This window comes from Carettochelys insculpta, chromosome 4 (assembly GCF_033958435.1).
Source record: "Carettochelys insculpta isolate YL-2023 chromosome 4, ASM3395843v1, whole genome shotgun sequence".
Taxonomy (NCBI): domain Eukaryota; kingdom Metazoa; phylum Chordata; order Testudines; family Carettochelyidae; genus Carettochelys; species Carettochelys insculpta.
Window position 1 is genome coordinate 77,639,361 of NC_134140.1, and position 12,750 is coordinate 77,652,110.

At 43.2% G+C, this 12,750-nt stretch overlaps 1 protein-coding gene across 1 annotated transcript in view; it reads right to left on the bottom strand.

Moving 5' to 3' along the window:
- RXFP1 (relaxin family peptide receptor 1) overlaps positions 1–10,660 on the bottom strand; it is a 152,342-nt gene extending 141,682 nt beyond the window's left edge. The window contains exons 1-2 of the mRNA XM_074991881.1: positions 10,645–10,660; positions 9,351–9,506 (exon numbers count right to left, since the gene is read on the bottom strand). Coding sequence (XP_074847982.1) covers positions 9,351–9,506; positions 10,645–10,651 — 163 coding nt within the window. The 5' untranslated portion in view covers positions 10,652–10,660. The remainder of the gene's footprint in view (positions 1–9,350; positions 9,507–10,644) is intronic.
- Between the last annotated feature and the right edge of the window lie 2,090 nt (positions 10,661–12,750).

Consider the following 12,750-nt stretch of genomic DNA (forward strand, 5'->3'; position numbering starts at 1 on the left):
ATCTGACAGCATCTCAGGCAATTGTGGCTTTTGGGAGCTGTGCTGTGAGTTAGTGGGTTGAATATCCAGTGTTTGCCTGTGAGCATTTGTTTTGCAGTTTGAAAAGATGGGCAGTTTGAAAATGTGTTTGGCAGTCTGATAAGTTTGAAAAGTGTGAATTGGGAGTGCTTTGTTCCAGGTGGGCCTTCAGGGGCTGATTGGATTGGAGGCCAGGCTTTGAGCTAGGCCTAGCCAGCAGCCTTATAAAAAGGCAGTCACTGTGAACAGGGTGGCAGCCAACAGGGAGTTTGCCTGGGAGTTGGCCTTGCGGGTCTCAGTTTGTTAATCTTCTGCCCTTCAAGGTGGCACTAGAAACATCTGAGAGGACTGTCTTAGGAAAGGGAAAAATGGATAGTCAGCTGTTGTGACCTGAACAGCATGTGCCATGTTTGTCTTCCTCCCAGAAGGTAGAAGGGATTTCATATGTACCAAGTGCAAGCTGGTCGCCATCTTGGACGAAAAGATTAGAGGACTTGGGTTCCAAATATCAAACCTCCAGTCTACCAGAGAAGGTGAAGACTTCCTTGACAGAAAGCAGCATTTAGTCCTGCAGGCACAGAAGGCTGAGCAACTAGTCATAGCAGTGCAAAACAAAGAAGAAAACTGGAAGCATGTAACCTCCTGTACAAGAAAAATAAATTCAGATGTCTCCATTTCAAGTGGAGGTAAGTAACTGCTTTCAGGCTTTCTTCATGGGTGCTAAGGTGGAGACTGCTGTGGCAGAGACCTCTGAGAAAAGGGAGTGGAAGAAGATCACACTGACTGGAAGGCCTGGGATGCATAGTCCTAGGGACCACCTCCCATAAAAGAAGAGGACTGGTGGTAGTGGTCGGGGACTTCTTCCTAAGAGGCACGGAGTCATCCATCTGCCATCCAGACCCAGAATCTTGAAAAGTTTGCTGCTTACCAGGAGCTAGAATCCAGGATATAACAGAGAATATACCAAAAATCATCAAACCTGCAGATTATTACCCCTTCCTACTTCTCCATGTAGGAACTAATGACTCAGCAAAGTACGACCTTGAGCAGATCACCACAGACCCTTCTGCATGGGTTCCATTGTTTGGGAACAAATAACCGTTCTTAACTAATTTTGGAGCACTGGGTTCAAAAATTATATCCATTTTTGCCCATGATGCACAGATTTTTCTGAAAACTGGAATCTACTTTTTTAAAAAACTACTATTATAATGTATCATACATAGCGCTTCCACACACGCAGCCTGAGGTCAATACTGCACATTTGATGGCAAGACAGAGTTACAAACCCAGAAGTCCTGGACAGAGCAGGAACCATGAGCATCGAAGCCATGATTCTGAAAGCCCAGCTTCATGGACAGGGCATGTCATATGAATGGAGGTGTCAAGACTCCCTAAGCAACTCCTCTACGGTGAACTCTCCCAGGGCAAAAGGAATCAAGGTAGGCCTTGCAAGAGATATAAAGACTGCGTGAAGGCCAACATTGCTCATGCTGGTTTAAAACCAGATCACCTACACCAGCATGCAAAAGACTGAACAGGCTGGCATGCTCTCGTACGACACACGCAACAGCAGCAGCCGCACTAACAGACCCAGGACAATTCCCTTGCCCCCACTGTGAACGCCCATGCCATTCAAAGCTTGGTCTCCTCAGCCACATGTGAGTCCACAACCGATGAGCCTGTGCAAGCTCAAGATGTCGTTGAATGCGATGGACTACCTACGATACATTTTATGGTGGGACTTATTTTCAAAAACTTGCAAACAAAAATACCTGAAACTGATTGAATTCATCAAAATGAATGCTATCTAGATTAATTTTGTTGAAGAGGATCACCAAAGTATTATATTCTATATAATAGGAGTAACAAAACACAATTGTTTCATTGTTTTATATTTTGAATGATATTTATTACTGTATTTTCTGCATTTTTCAGGTAATCCCCTAATATGGCATCTTGAGGTTGCCTGAATGATCCAGACGTATTTTGTTACGTTTTTGGCAGTTTTGTTCCAAAGAAGCAAAGACAGAACATAACAGATTTTGTTAGAAATGTATGTCTACTTTGGTATAAAACTTGGGGATCAAGACAAGTCTGGGGCCCCTCATAAAATTCATTGGTCATGTGTGCAGTCTTTGAGACAATGGAGTCAAGGAAAGAAGTCGTCTATGACATTTAGAATCCCAATGGTTTGGTGTGAGCCCAAGAGGCATGTGGATGACTGTTACTTCTGTTTATGTAATGTAGAAGGGTATAACATTTGAAACAAACATGATATTTCTTACCCAGACCTTCCTTCTGCATTATGGCCAATACCACATAGACCTGATGTGCCTATCCCTAACCCACCAAATTGTCTTGAAAATTCAGTGTTGTCTTCTGACACAATGGGCTGATAATGTTGGAGGTGATACTGAGTATGGACCAGAACATGCCAGTAATAAGCCACAACTTTCACCCAAAGTGAGTTGAATGACTTGGTGAGGGACCTCCATTTGCCTGAAGATTCCTCTGATGTTTTGGGATCCAGACTTCAAGTGAAGAATTTACTTTCCCTGGGACAAGTCTTGCCTAGTCCAGGAACTGTGAGAAAGAGTTTGTTCCATATTTTTCTATGGATGGTCTGCTGGTATACTGCAATAACATTGCTGGATTACTAGACAGGGGAGGAGTAGCTCAATGGTTTGAGCATTGGCTTGTTAAATGCTGGGTTGTGAGCTCAGTCTTTGAGAGAGCCAAGCAGTTTGGGGAAAAAAAGAAAAATGTGTCAGGGATGGCACTTGGTCCTGCCGAGAGGGCAGGAGACTGGACTCTGTGGCCTCCCAGCTCTATGAGATGTGCATCTCCATGTAGCATTATTATATTTATTTTAAAAGTTTGGGGACAGCTTACCAACTAGATGGCTGGAGACTGTTTATTAACTCTTCAAAGACAAGCCTGAAAGGTGTTCTGCTTCTTAATGGCAATCAGCATGCCTCTGTGCCTTTTGCTCATTCTGTTTACATAAGAGAAACCTATGAAAATCTTGAGCTTCTCCTTGAAAAGGTGGGTTATCCAGAGCATGAATGTGGAGATCTGAAGGTGCTGTGTATGCTGCTTGGTCAGCAGGCTGGTTACACAAAATACCATGCTTTTTATGTGAATGGGATAGCAGAGCAAGAGATCTTCATTGGGTAAGAAAACAGTAGCCCCCAAAGGAGTGTCTGACTCCTGGCTCCAGGAACATAATTCACGACAAATTGATTGAGCCAAACAAAGTACTGCTACCTTCACTCCACATCAAGCTAGGTTTGATTAAGCAATTTGTGAAAGCATTAAACATGAACAGTGGCTGTTTCAAGTGAATTTTCAACAAGCTTCAAGTTACCAAAAAGTTAAGTAGGGTGTCTTTGTGGGTCCTCAGATCAGGCGACTGATTCCTGACACTAACTTTGAAGAAACCATGAATGACACAGAGAAAGATGCTTGGGTGGTCTTCAGAAGTGTCACACAAAACTTCTTAGGGAATAAGAAAGATCCTGATTATAAAAACGTTGGAAACACATTAAACAAATTTGAAATACTTGGATGCAACAAGAGCTTGAAAGTTCACTTTTGCACTCCCATCGGGGTTATACTCCTGAAAATCCTTGAAGTGTCAGTGAAGAGCAAGAGGGAAGATTTCATTGGGATACCAAGAGGATGGAAAACAGACATCAAGGACACTGGGATCTCAACATGATGGCTGATTACTGCTGGTCCCTGAAAAGAGAAACTGATGGTGAATTGAATAAAAAGTTGTCAAGAAATCATTGATTCAGTCGAATCTAACTGTTTAAAATTACTCATTTGCTAAATTTCACACTTTGTTCCTTTGTCCTTTAAGCAAGGGCTTACAACAGATCTCCTAAAAGAACTATAACTTACTATTTACCAAGTTTTTAATGAATAAGGTGGCATAAAAAGCATGAAAACTTCCATTTTATTCTTTCAGATTTGTGAAAAATCCTTACATGATAGAGCAAAAAGGATGCCATTTTTTTAAATCAGCATAGCAAAATTATGTAAAGTCACCAATTTTTATCAACACAAATAAAACTTTGTTTCAATTTACAGACCAGTGTTATGTAACCCTGGGAAGAAAGATCAAGGAATATGGAGCAAAAGTAGCGTTCTCGCCCACCCTTCCTGTTGAAGGAAGAGATCCAGGTAGGGATCATCAAATCATGGAAGTAAATGTGTGGTAGTGCAGGTGGTATCGGAGAGAGGGATTTGGTTTCTTTGGTCAGGGGGATCTGTTTCAGGAACAAGAATTGCTAGGAAGAGATGGGATCCACCTAACGATGAGAGGACATGCTTGCAAACCTAGTGAGGAGGCTTTAAACTAAGTTTGTCAGAGGACAGTGACACAAGCCCTGAGGTAAGTGGGGAAGGAGGAAGGAACAACAAAGGAGGAGCACTGATTCAAAAGGAGAATTTAGGCCAATCAGCTAATTATCTAAGGTGTTTGTACATAAATACAAGAAGCCTGGAAAACAAAGAATTAGAGGCCCTGGCACAGTCAAAGTATGAGGTGGTTGGAATAACGAAGACTTGATGGGATGACTCACATAACTGGAGCATGGTCATGGAAGGGTATAAACTGTTCAGGAAGGACAGGCAGGGGAGAAAAGGAGAAGCGGGGCTGTATGCAAGAGAGCATTATAATTGCTCAGAGCTCCAGTATATGGAGGGCAAAAAGTCAGTTGAGAGTATTTGGGTAAAGCTTAGAGGCGGAAGCAACAGAGGTGATGTTGTGGCTGATGTCTGCTACAGACCACGAGATCAGGTAGATGAGGTAGATGAGAATTTCTTCAGACAACTATGAGAAGCTTTCAGATCACAGGCCCTGGTTCTCATGGGAGACTTTAATCACCCTGACATTTGTTGGGAGACCAATACAGCAGCACACAGGTAATTCAGGAAGTTTTTGGAGAATGTTGGGGATAACTTAGTGGTACAAGGGCTGAAGGAACCAACCAGGGGCTGTGGTGTAGCTTGACCTGCTGCTCTCAAACCAGGAAGAACTATTGGGAGAAATAGAAGAGGGTGGCAACCTGGGCTGCAGTGATCATGAGATGGTGGATTTCAGCATCCTGAAAAAAGGAAGGAAGGTGAGAAGCAAAATAGAGATAACTGATTCCAGAAGAACAGACTTTAACTCCCTGAGAGAACTGATGGACAGGATCTCCTGTGAAACTAATATGAAGGGGAAAGCAGTTCATGAGAACTGGCAGTGTTTTGAAGAAGCCTTATGGAAGGCACAGGAACAAACCATCCTGATACACAGTAAGAAAGGCAAGTATGGTAGGCAACCAGCTTGGCTTAACAGGGAAATCCTTGGTGAGTTTAAACTCAGAAAATATGTGTATAAGAAAAGGAAACTTGGACAGATGCCTAAAGAGGAGTATAAATCTATTGCTGGAGACTCCAGGGGAGTAATCAGAAAAGTAAAGCATAATTGGAACTGCAGCTAGCAGGGTATATGAAGGGTAAGAAGAGGTTTTACAGACATATTGACAATGAGAGGCTGATCAGGGAGAGTGTGGGGCCATTACTGGATGACGGAGGTAACCTTGTGACAGATGATGTGGGAAAAGCTGAAGTACTCAGTGCTTTTTTGCCTCTGTTTTCATGGACAAGGTCAACACTCAGATTACTGCATTAGGGAATGCAGTATGTGTAGGAGATGGGCAGCCCTCAGTGGAGAAAGAACAGCTAGACATACACAAATCCATGGGTCCAGCTTTCATGCATCCATGGGTATTGAGAGAACTGGCAGATGTCATTGCAGAGCCTTTGGCCATTATCTTTGCAAACTTGTGGAGTTTGGGAGAGCTCCCAGATGACTGGAAGAAAACGCAAATGTAGTGCCCATATTTTAAAAAAGGAAAGAAGGACAATCCAGGGAACTATAGACCAGTCAGCCGTACCTCAGTCTCTGGAAAAATCATGGAGTGGATCCTCAAGGAATGTATTTTGAAATACTTGGAAGAGGGGAAAGTGATCAAGAGCAGTCAACACGGATTTACCAAGGGCAAGTCATAACTGACCAATCTGATTAGCTTCTATATTGAGGTAACTGGCTCTGTGGACATGGGGAAGTGAATAGATGTGATGTATCTTGACTTTAGCAAAGCTTTTCCTACAGTCTCCCAAAACATTCTTGCCTATTAGTTAAGGAAGTATGGATTGGATACATGGACTGCCAGATGGACAGAAAGCTGGCTAGATGGTCTTGCCCAACGGGTAGTGACCAATGTCTCAATGGCCGTGTCTACACGAGCCCCAAACTTCGAAATGCCCACGCAAATGGCCATTTCGAAGTTTACTAATGAAGCGCTGAAATGCATATTCAGCACTTCATTAGCATGTGGGCGGCCGCGGCACTTCGAAATTGACGTGTCTCGCCGCCGCACGTCTCATCCCCACGGGGCTCCTTTTCGAAAGGACCCCGCCTACTTTGAAGTCCTCTTATTCCCATGAGCTGATGGGAATAAGGGGACTTCGAAGTAGGCGGGGTCCTTTAGAAAAGGAGCCCCGTGGGGACGAGACGCGCGGCGGTGAGACGCGTCAGTTTCGAAGTGCCGCGGCTGCCCGCATGGTAATGAAGTGCTGAATATGCATTTCAGCGCTTCATTAGCAAACTTCGAAATGGCCATTTGCATGGCCATTTCGAAGTTTGGGGCTCGTGTAGATGTATCCAATGTCTGGTTGTGGTCAGTTTCAAGTGGGGTACCCCAAGGATCAGTTCTAGGGCTGGTACTGTTCAACATCTTTATTAATGACCTGAATGAAGTGATGGATTGTGCCCTCAGGAAATCTGTGGTTGACACTAAGCCAGGAGGACAGGTAGATACCCTGGTGAGTAGCAACAGGGTCCATAGTGACCTAAAGAAATTGGAGGGTTGGTCCAAAAGAAATCTGATGAGTTTCAACAAGGACAAGTGCAGAGTCATGTGCTTGGGGTGGAAGAATCCCAAGCATTGTTATATGGGGATCATGGTGGATTGGCGGCTGGATATGAATCAACAGTGTGTCCTTGTAGCCAAGAAGTCCAATGGCATATTGGGGTGCATTAGGATAAGCATTTCCAGCAGAGCTAAAGAACTTATTATTCCCTTTGATTCAGTACTGGTGAGGCCTCATCTGGAGTATTGCACCCAGTTCTGGGGCCTCCAGTATAGAAAGGACATGGATGCATTGGAGAGGGCACCAAAAATGACTAAGGGGCTGGAATACATGACTACTACAGGCTAAGGGATATGGGCTCAGTTAGTGTTCAGAAGATTAGAGTGAGGGGTCATTTGATACCAGCCTTCAACTTCCTGAAAGGGGGCTCTAAAGAGGATGGAGAGAGGCTGTTCTCTGTAGCAATGGATGGAAGTACAAGGGGCAATGGTCTAAAGTAACCATGCAGAGGTGTAGGTTAGATATAAGGAAAAGATATTTCACCAGGAGGGTGGTGAAACACTGCAATGTGTTTCCTAGAGAGGTGTTGGAATCTTGACCCTGAGAGGTTTGTAAATCAAGGCTTGACAAAATCATGTCTGCGATGATTTGGTTGGGGTCAGTCCTGCTTTAGGCAGAAGGCTGGACTTGATCACCTCCTGAGGTCCCTTTCAGCCCTAGGATTCAATGATTCTATGATCCAGAGACCTGAATATAAACCCTTAATATATTTAACATTGTCATTCTGGGCATCAAAACCAGCAGGTGGGGAGTTGTTTAAGCATTCCGGCATCAATCTGGTAAGAAAACAAAAATTGCTTTCCTCTATGATTAAAAATATATAATTCTTCTCAGACGGAAGCTATCCTGGACCAGTTGTTTGTACCTGGATATAAAAGCATCACTCATCTCAGATGTGGGGAGCGACCTAGGGGATGACATAAATTGAGTTGCATCCATTGTCAAGGCACATGCATGTATTAGTGTAAAACTGCTGGCATCCAAGTGGGGACAGCCAGTGTGCTAAAGCCGATGTCAACAACAATAAACCTGGCTCCAGTTCCTTTGTACCTTGCTTGAATTGTGGTATTGGGGGCACTCAGAAGTCTGCAGTGTGGGCTAACTGATCAACGCCAGCACTGGCATTTGCAGAGGGCAAAGTCACACACAACCAACGGCTATCAACACAGCAGGCAGCAGAACAGACATCTTAACACCACACTGCTAATGGCATCTTGTGACAGGGAGGTTGACATTCAAGAATGGGGAGTTTGTGAAAGTTAAGCAGATACTGATGAAGCCAAATTACTTTGCCTAGAAGCATGTTTTCTAGCTGTTAGGGACAGGACCTAAAGGAATATACATCCAAGAAAATCAGATTGGGGCCAACTTGAAGGTCTTACAAAGAATAGAATGATCTCTAGACATCTCAGGCTTCTTAAACACCTGCAGGCTGTTCCACATGCTATAACCCCAGGAAAATAGCAGCCTCCACAGGGCCCTCCTGAGGAAGAAAGTGAGGATTTTGCAGTAGGGCAGAGGGAGAGAAACAATCTGCATGAATTATCATAATGCTTTTTCACTCTGAGTCATGCTCACACTATATCTGAGCAGCTACTATATGTTCTTGGTAAGCCTGCCTGAATAGCTTCAGCGTGTGAATAAGGCAGGCTGGCCTGCAGTTTCCATATGCATTACCAAAGGACTTTCCAGATTTGTCTCTGCAGTTATATTGTTTAATACAAATTCTGAGTAAATTTATGTGAGAAAAAAAGAGTGGCTCTTATGACCCTTTCAATCCTGTGGTCCTTTTCAAGAACCATGCCGTGTGATATCAAAACAAAGTAAAATGATGATTAAGTGTAACATTATTTCAGGAAGAGAACTCATTCAGTCCTGGTCCACAGGCTCTCTTGCTTGCAATGTCATTTATACTATGTGTTGTGAATCTAGCATAAGAGCATGTTCTTTCCGCTGCAGGTTTCCACTAGAAGTCCATAGTGTAGGACTAAGCTGTATGTAAGCTACTTGACCTTTATTATAAATCTTGTGGTGCTATCATAGCTATTTCACAATGATCTTTGCTTTTTGTATCACAAGTGCCAATCAGATGATAAAACTGGAAAATGCATCAAGATAAACAAACAAAGATTTGCTCTCTTCCTCGCAAATGAGTGATGAGTTCTCTATATTTATCTTAAGCAAATATCTGTGTTCTCATGTACAGTATATTTAATTTTTCTACAGTTCCATTAACTTGGACTATTTATGTAGCCTGAATAGCATTTAAGTTTCACTGAAGAGTGACCCTCTGGGTACATGTACTTGAAATGAATAAAATAAAGGCTTTATTAGCCTACCGCAGTTGTCTTCATCAGCCTTGTTTCCACAGTCATCCACACCATTACAGTGAAGAAGTTGAGGCAAACACTTTGTTACATTACCACAAGGGAAATATCCGAGAGGGCATATGACTTCATGTCCAGAATCCCAACTTTCTGAAGTAGAATGAATAACTAATAAAAAAACAAAACAAAGAATATGCTTTCTTCACACATATATTTTCATGCTCAGCTGAATTGCTCAGTTGCATTTGAATGTGACACTCCAAATTACTATGCAAATTAGTTTGCTTTGTGTATAATTATAATACTGTATCACCAGTGTTAACTTAGGAGGAAATACTTGTGTGTCACAAGGTAACTAAAACTACAGGGTAATTACTTTCCCCCACATCCTAAGGCATACTCAAAACACTAGGACAGTGGTCAGCAACCCCTAGCCTGTGCTCCAAGGGTGGCACACAAGCCAATTTTTACTGGCACATGAAGCAGGAGCCCAGCCTCATCCCTTCCTCCCTAAGCAGCCAGTAGCTTGCTCAAAGACATGTTGCTGGTGCATTAACAAAAGACCAGCTAGTGCTACCAACCACCACCTAAACGGTAAAGCTCTGCATCTTAATTTATTTATTAATGAAGCTGTTGTAAGTAGGACTACTAGTGACTTTAAAAATTATCACCAGCTCTTGGACGGTACCTTGAAATTAAATGGTCAAATTTCAACACTCCACCTTGGAAAGGTTACTGACCTATGCCTTAGGAAGACTACAAGTACTAGAGCCCCTGTCTAAAAGGAAAGGACAATGACATGGTGTGGCCAAATGATAAATAAGAGGTGATCATAAATACAGCATTTGAAATGTGTAAACTGCTTAGTGCACTTTGAATTGTAGGCCCTCCAGCTGTACTGTATCACCTTCCCAATTAATGGCCCAATCATTCGTCCTTTACTCTTTTCAAATTCTTTAATCCAGAGTTGTGTAATTTCTGACAATTAGTTTAGTGGCTGATTGATCTTTCTTACAGACCCCTTTAAATTAACTCTGTGTAGTTAGATGTACTGATGGGAAGCAGATAAACTGAGGTACAAATCATATTAATAAAAATAATAAAGATCTTCCCCATGTTATCCACAGATAGCAAAAGTAAAATCAGTAAAAGAGAAACTCTGCAAGTGTCCCATGCACAGCAATAGCAGTGCCAGGAAAGCTCACCCAGAAAGTTAGGGGACATAGAAATTCTACATAATGTTAAGAAACGTAAAACTCCATAAATGTTGTTCCTGTATATAAACAATACTACTAAATTTACTCACATTTCATGCATTCAGCTTGTAGTAGACTGAGTTTTAGTTAATGGAAAATGCAGGTGCACACTGGTATTTTGTTCTGTAAGAACCACATACAGTGGAAACATCAGTGGCAGCAACAGAAATAAGGCAGAGTCTCCCAGGGACGATAAGGTACAAAAGACCCCTCTCAACTTTAAATACATATTTCAAACATACAGCCTGGTGCTTCAGTCTGGTCGGGTGCTCTAGCGTGGGGGTTGAACCTGGGCTCACTGAAGTCAATGGGAAAGCTCCCACTGATCCCACTGTGGCACACAGAGCAACATTTTCAAAAGATATCAAGGCACCTACAGCTGCATATCAGCTCTTTCACAGGAATTAGGCTCATTCTCACCTGCAGCTCCAATGATAGGGGCATGGGAGTGGAGGGGAGAAGAGGGCAACTCTCCAGGTTCCTGGGCAATTTAACAGGGCCCAGAGTCCTGGCAACTACTGTGGTACTTCTGCCTCCTTTGGCAAAAGCATCTCTTGTTACAAAGACACTTTTGATATGTCCCATGCAGATTCCAGGGCAGAGGTACAAGGTGTCAGAACATGCATGAGGCACAACACAAGAGTCTTTTGAAGAGAAGAGAAGACTGAGGGGTAATTTAATAGCAGCCTTCAACTTCCTGAAGGGGAGTGCTAAAGAGGAGGGTGAGAAACTGTTCTCAGTGGTGTCAGATGACGGAACAAGGAGTAATGGTCTGAAGTTGAAGAGGGAGAGGTGTAGGTTAGATATTAGGAAAAACTAATATCAGCAGGGCGGTGAAGCATTGGAATGCGTTGCTTAGAGAGGTGGTGGATTCTCCATCCCTCAAGGTTTTTAAGTCCCGGCTGGACGAGGTCCTGGCTGGGATGACTTAGTGGGGGTCGATCCTGTTTGAAGCAGGGGGCTGGACTAGATGACCTCCTGAGGTCCCTTCCAGCCCTATGATTCTGTGATTCTGTCAATCAAGAGACATTGCTGTGGCTTTCCCCAAGCAGGTGTGTTGGGTCCAGGGAATAGAGTGGAGGCACAGTGTGGCTGCCTTGGGGCTCATCCAAGGGGGGAAGAGGTGAGAGAAGAGGGCTTAGCTGGCTCCAGGCACCTCTGGCAGGTGTGGAGGAGGGGTGGAGCTTCTCCAGGCTGCAGAGTGGGGGCTTATAGCCCTAGTCGAAAGGGATAGGGACCCATTGATTTTTGGGTCTATATAGGGAAAGGTCATAGGGTTATTGTCAAAAGGGCTGGGTAAGTTCAGGCAAATGGAGAGTGGCAGAATGGGGGCTGCTTGCTTTAGGAATCTCAGATGGGTTGGGAGTTAAGCAAGGGTGGATCCCTAGAGCAGAAGTGGACGTGACTGGTGGAAAGGAGTGTGTCTGGTGTTTCATTTGGGACTTTGATTAGTCTGGGAGCGAAACGAGTCCTGGAGGAACAGAAGGTCGTTGACTTCCTGTTGCAGTAGACTTCTAAGAAGGAAAAAAACTTGCCAGTCAGCATTTTGGCAAGTGTGGGAGTGGCCAAAGAGTGTGAGACCAGAAAAGTGCAAGAGGGTCTTGTTTATATTTTACTCTCTGCTAAGTACATAGGTTGTAATTAATTTGGGCACTGAAACACACGAAAGGGAAGTGAATTGTGAGAGTGACCACCCATAAAGGCCTGAACCTTATGAATCCATGAGAGAAATGGAAAACCCTTTGGAAGGCATACTGAGGCAGGGATCCTTCAGGCACAGCTCATGCCCTGAGGGGTGGTAGGGGTCTGAAGGGAGCAACCCTTACATAGCCAAATGAATGTGTGCTATGCAATTTTAAATCACCCACAACTGGTGTTTTTAAAGTAAATTTTATTGAATTACAAATGAATTTGACCTAGCTGAATATTAAGCTTGCAGCAAAAGTAAAAAGCCTTTGTTTTTTTTAAAAAAAGGCTTTTCTTGAATTATTCATGTAGCAAAACCAAGGAGACTAACACATTTCAGCTTAGAATTTTTCTTCTGAAAGTTCTTAATTCCTATAAACATGTAGGCTGTGTCTATAGTGAGCTCTAGTGCCCACAGTTTGATGCAAATAAATAGTCTTAAAAATACAAACTGACATCCATTTGTATAT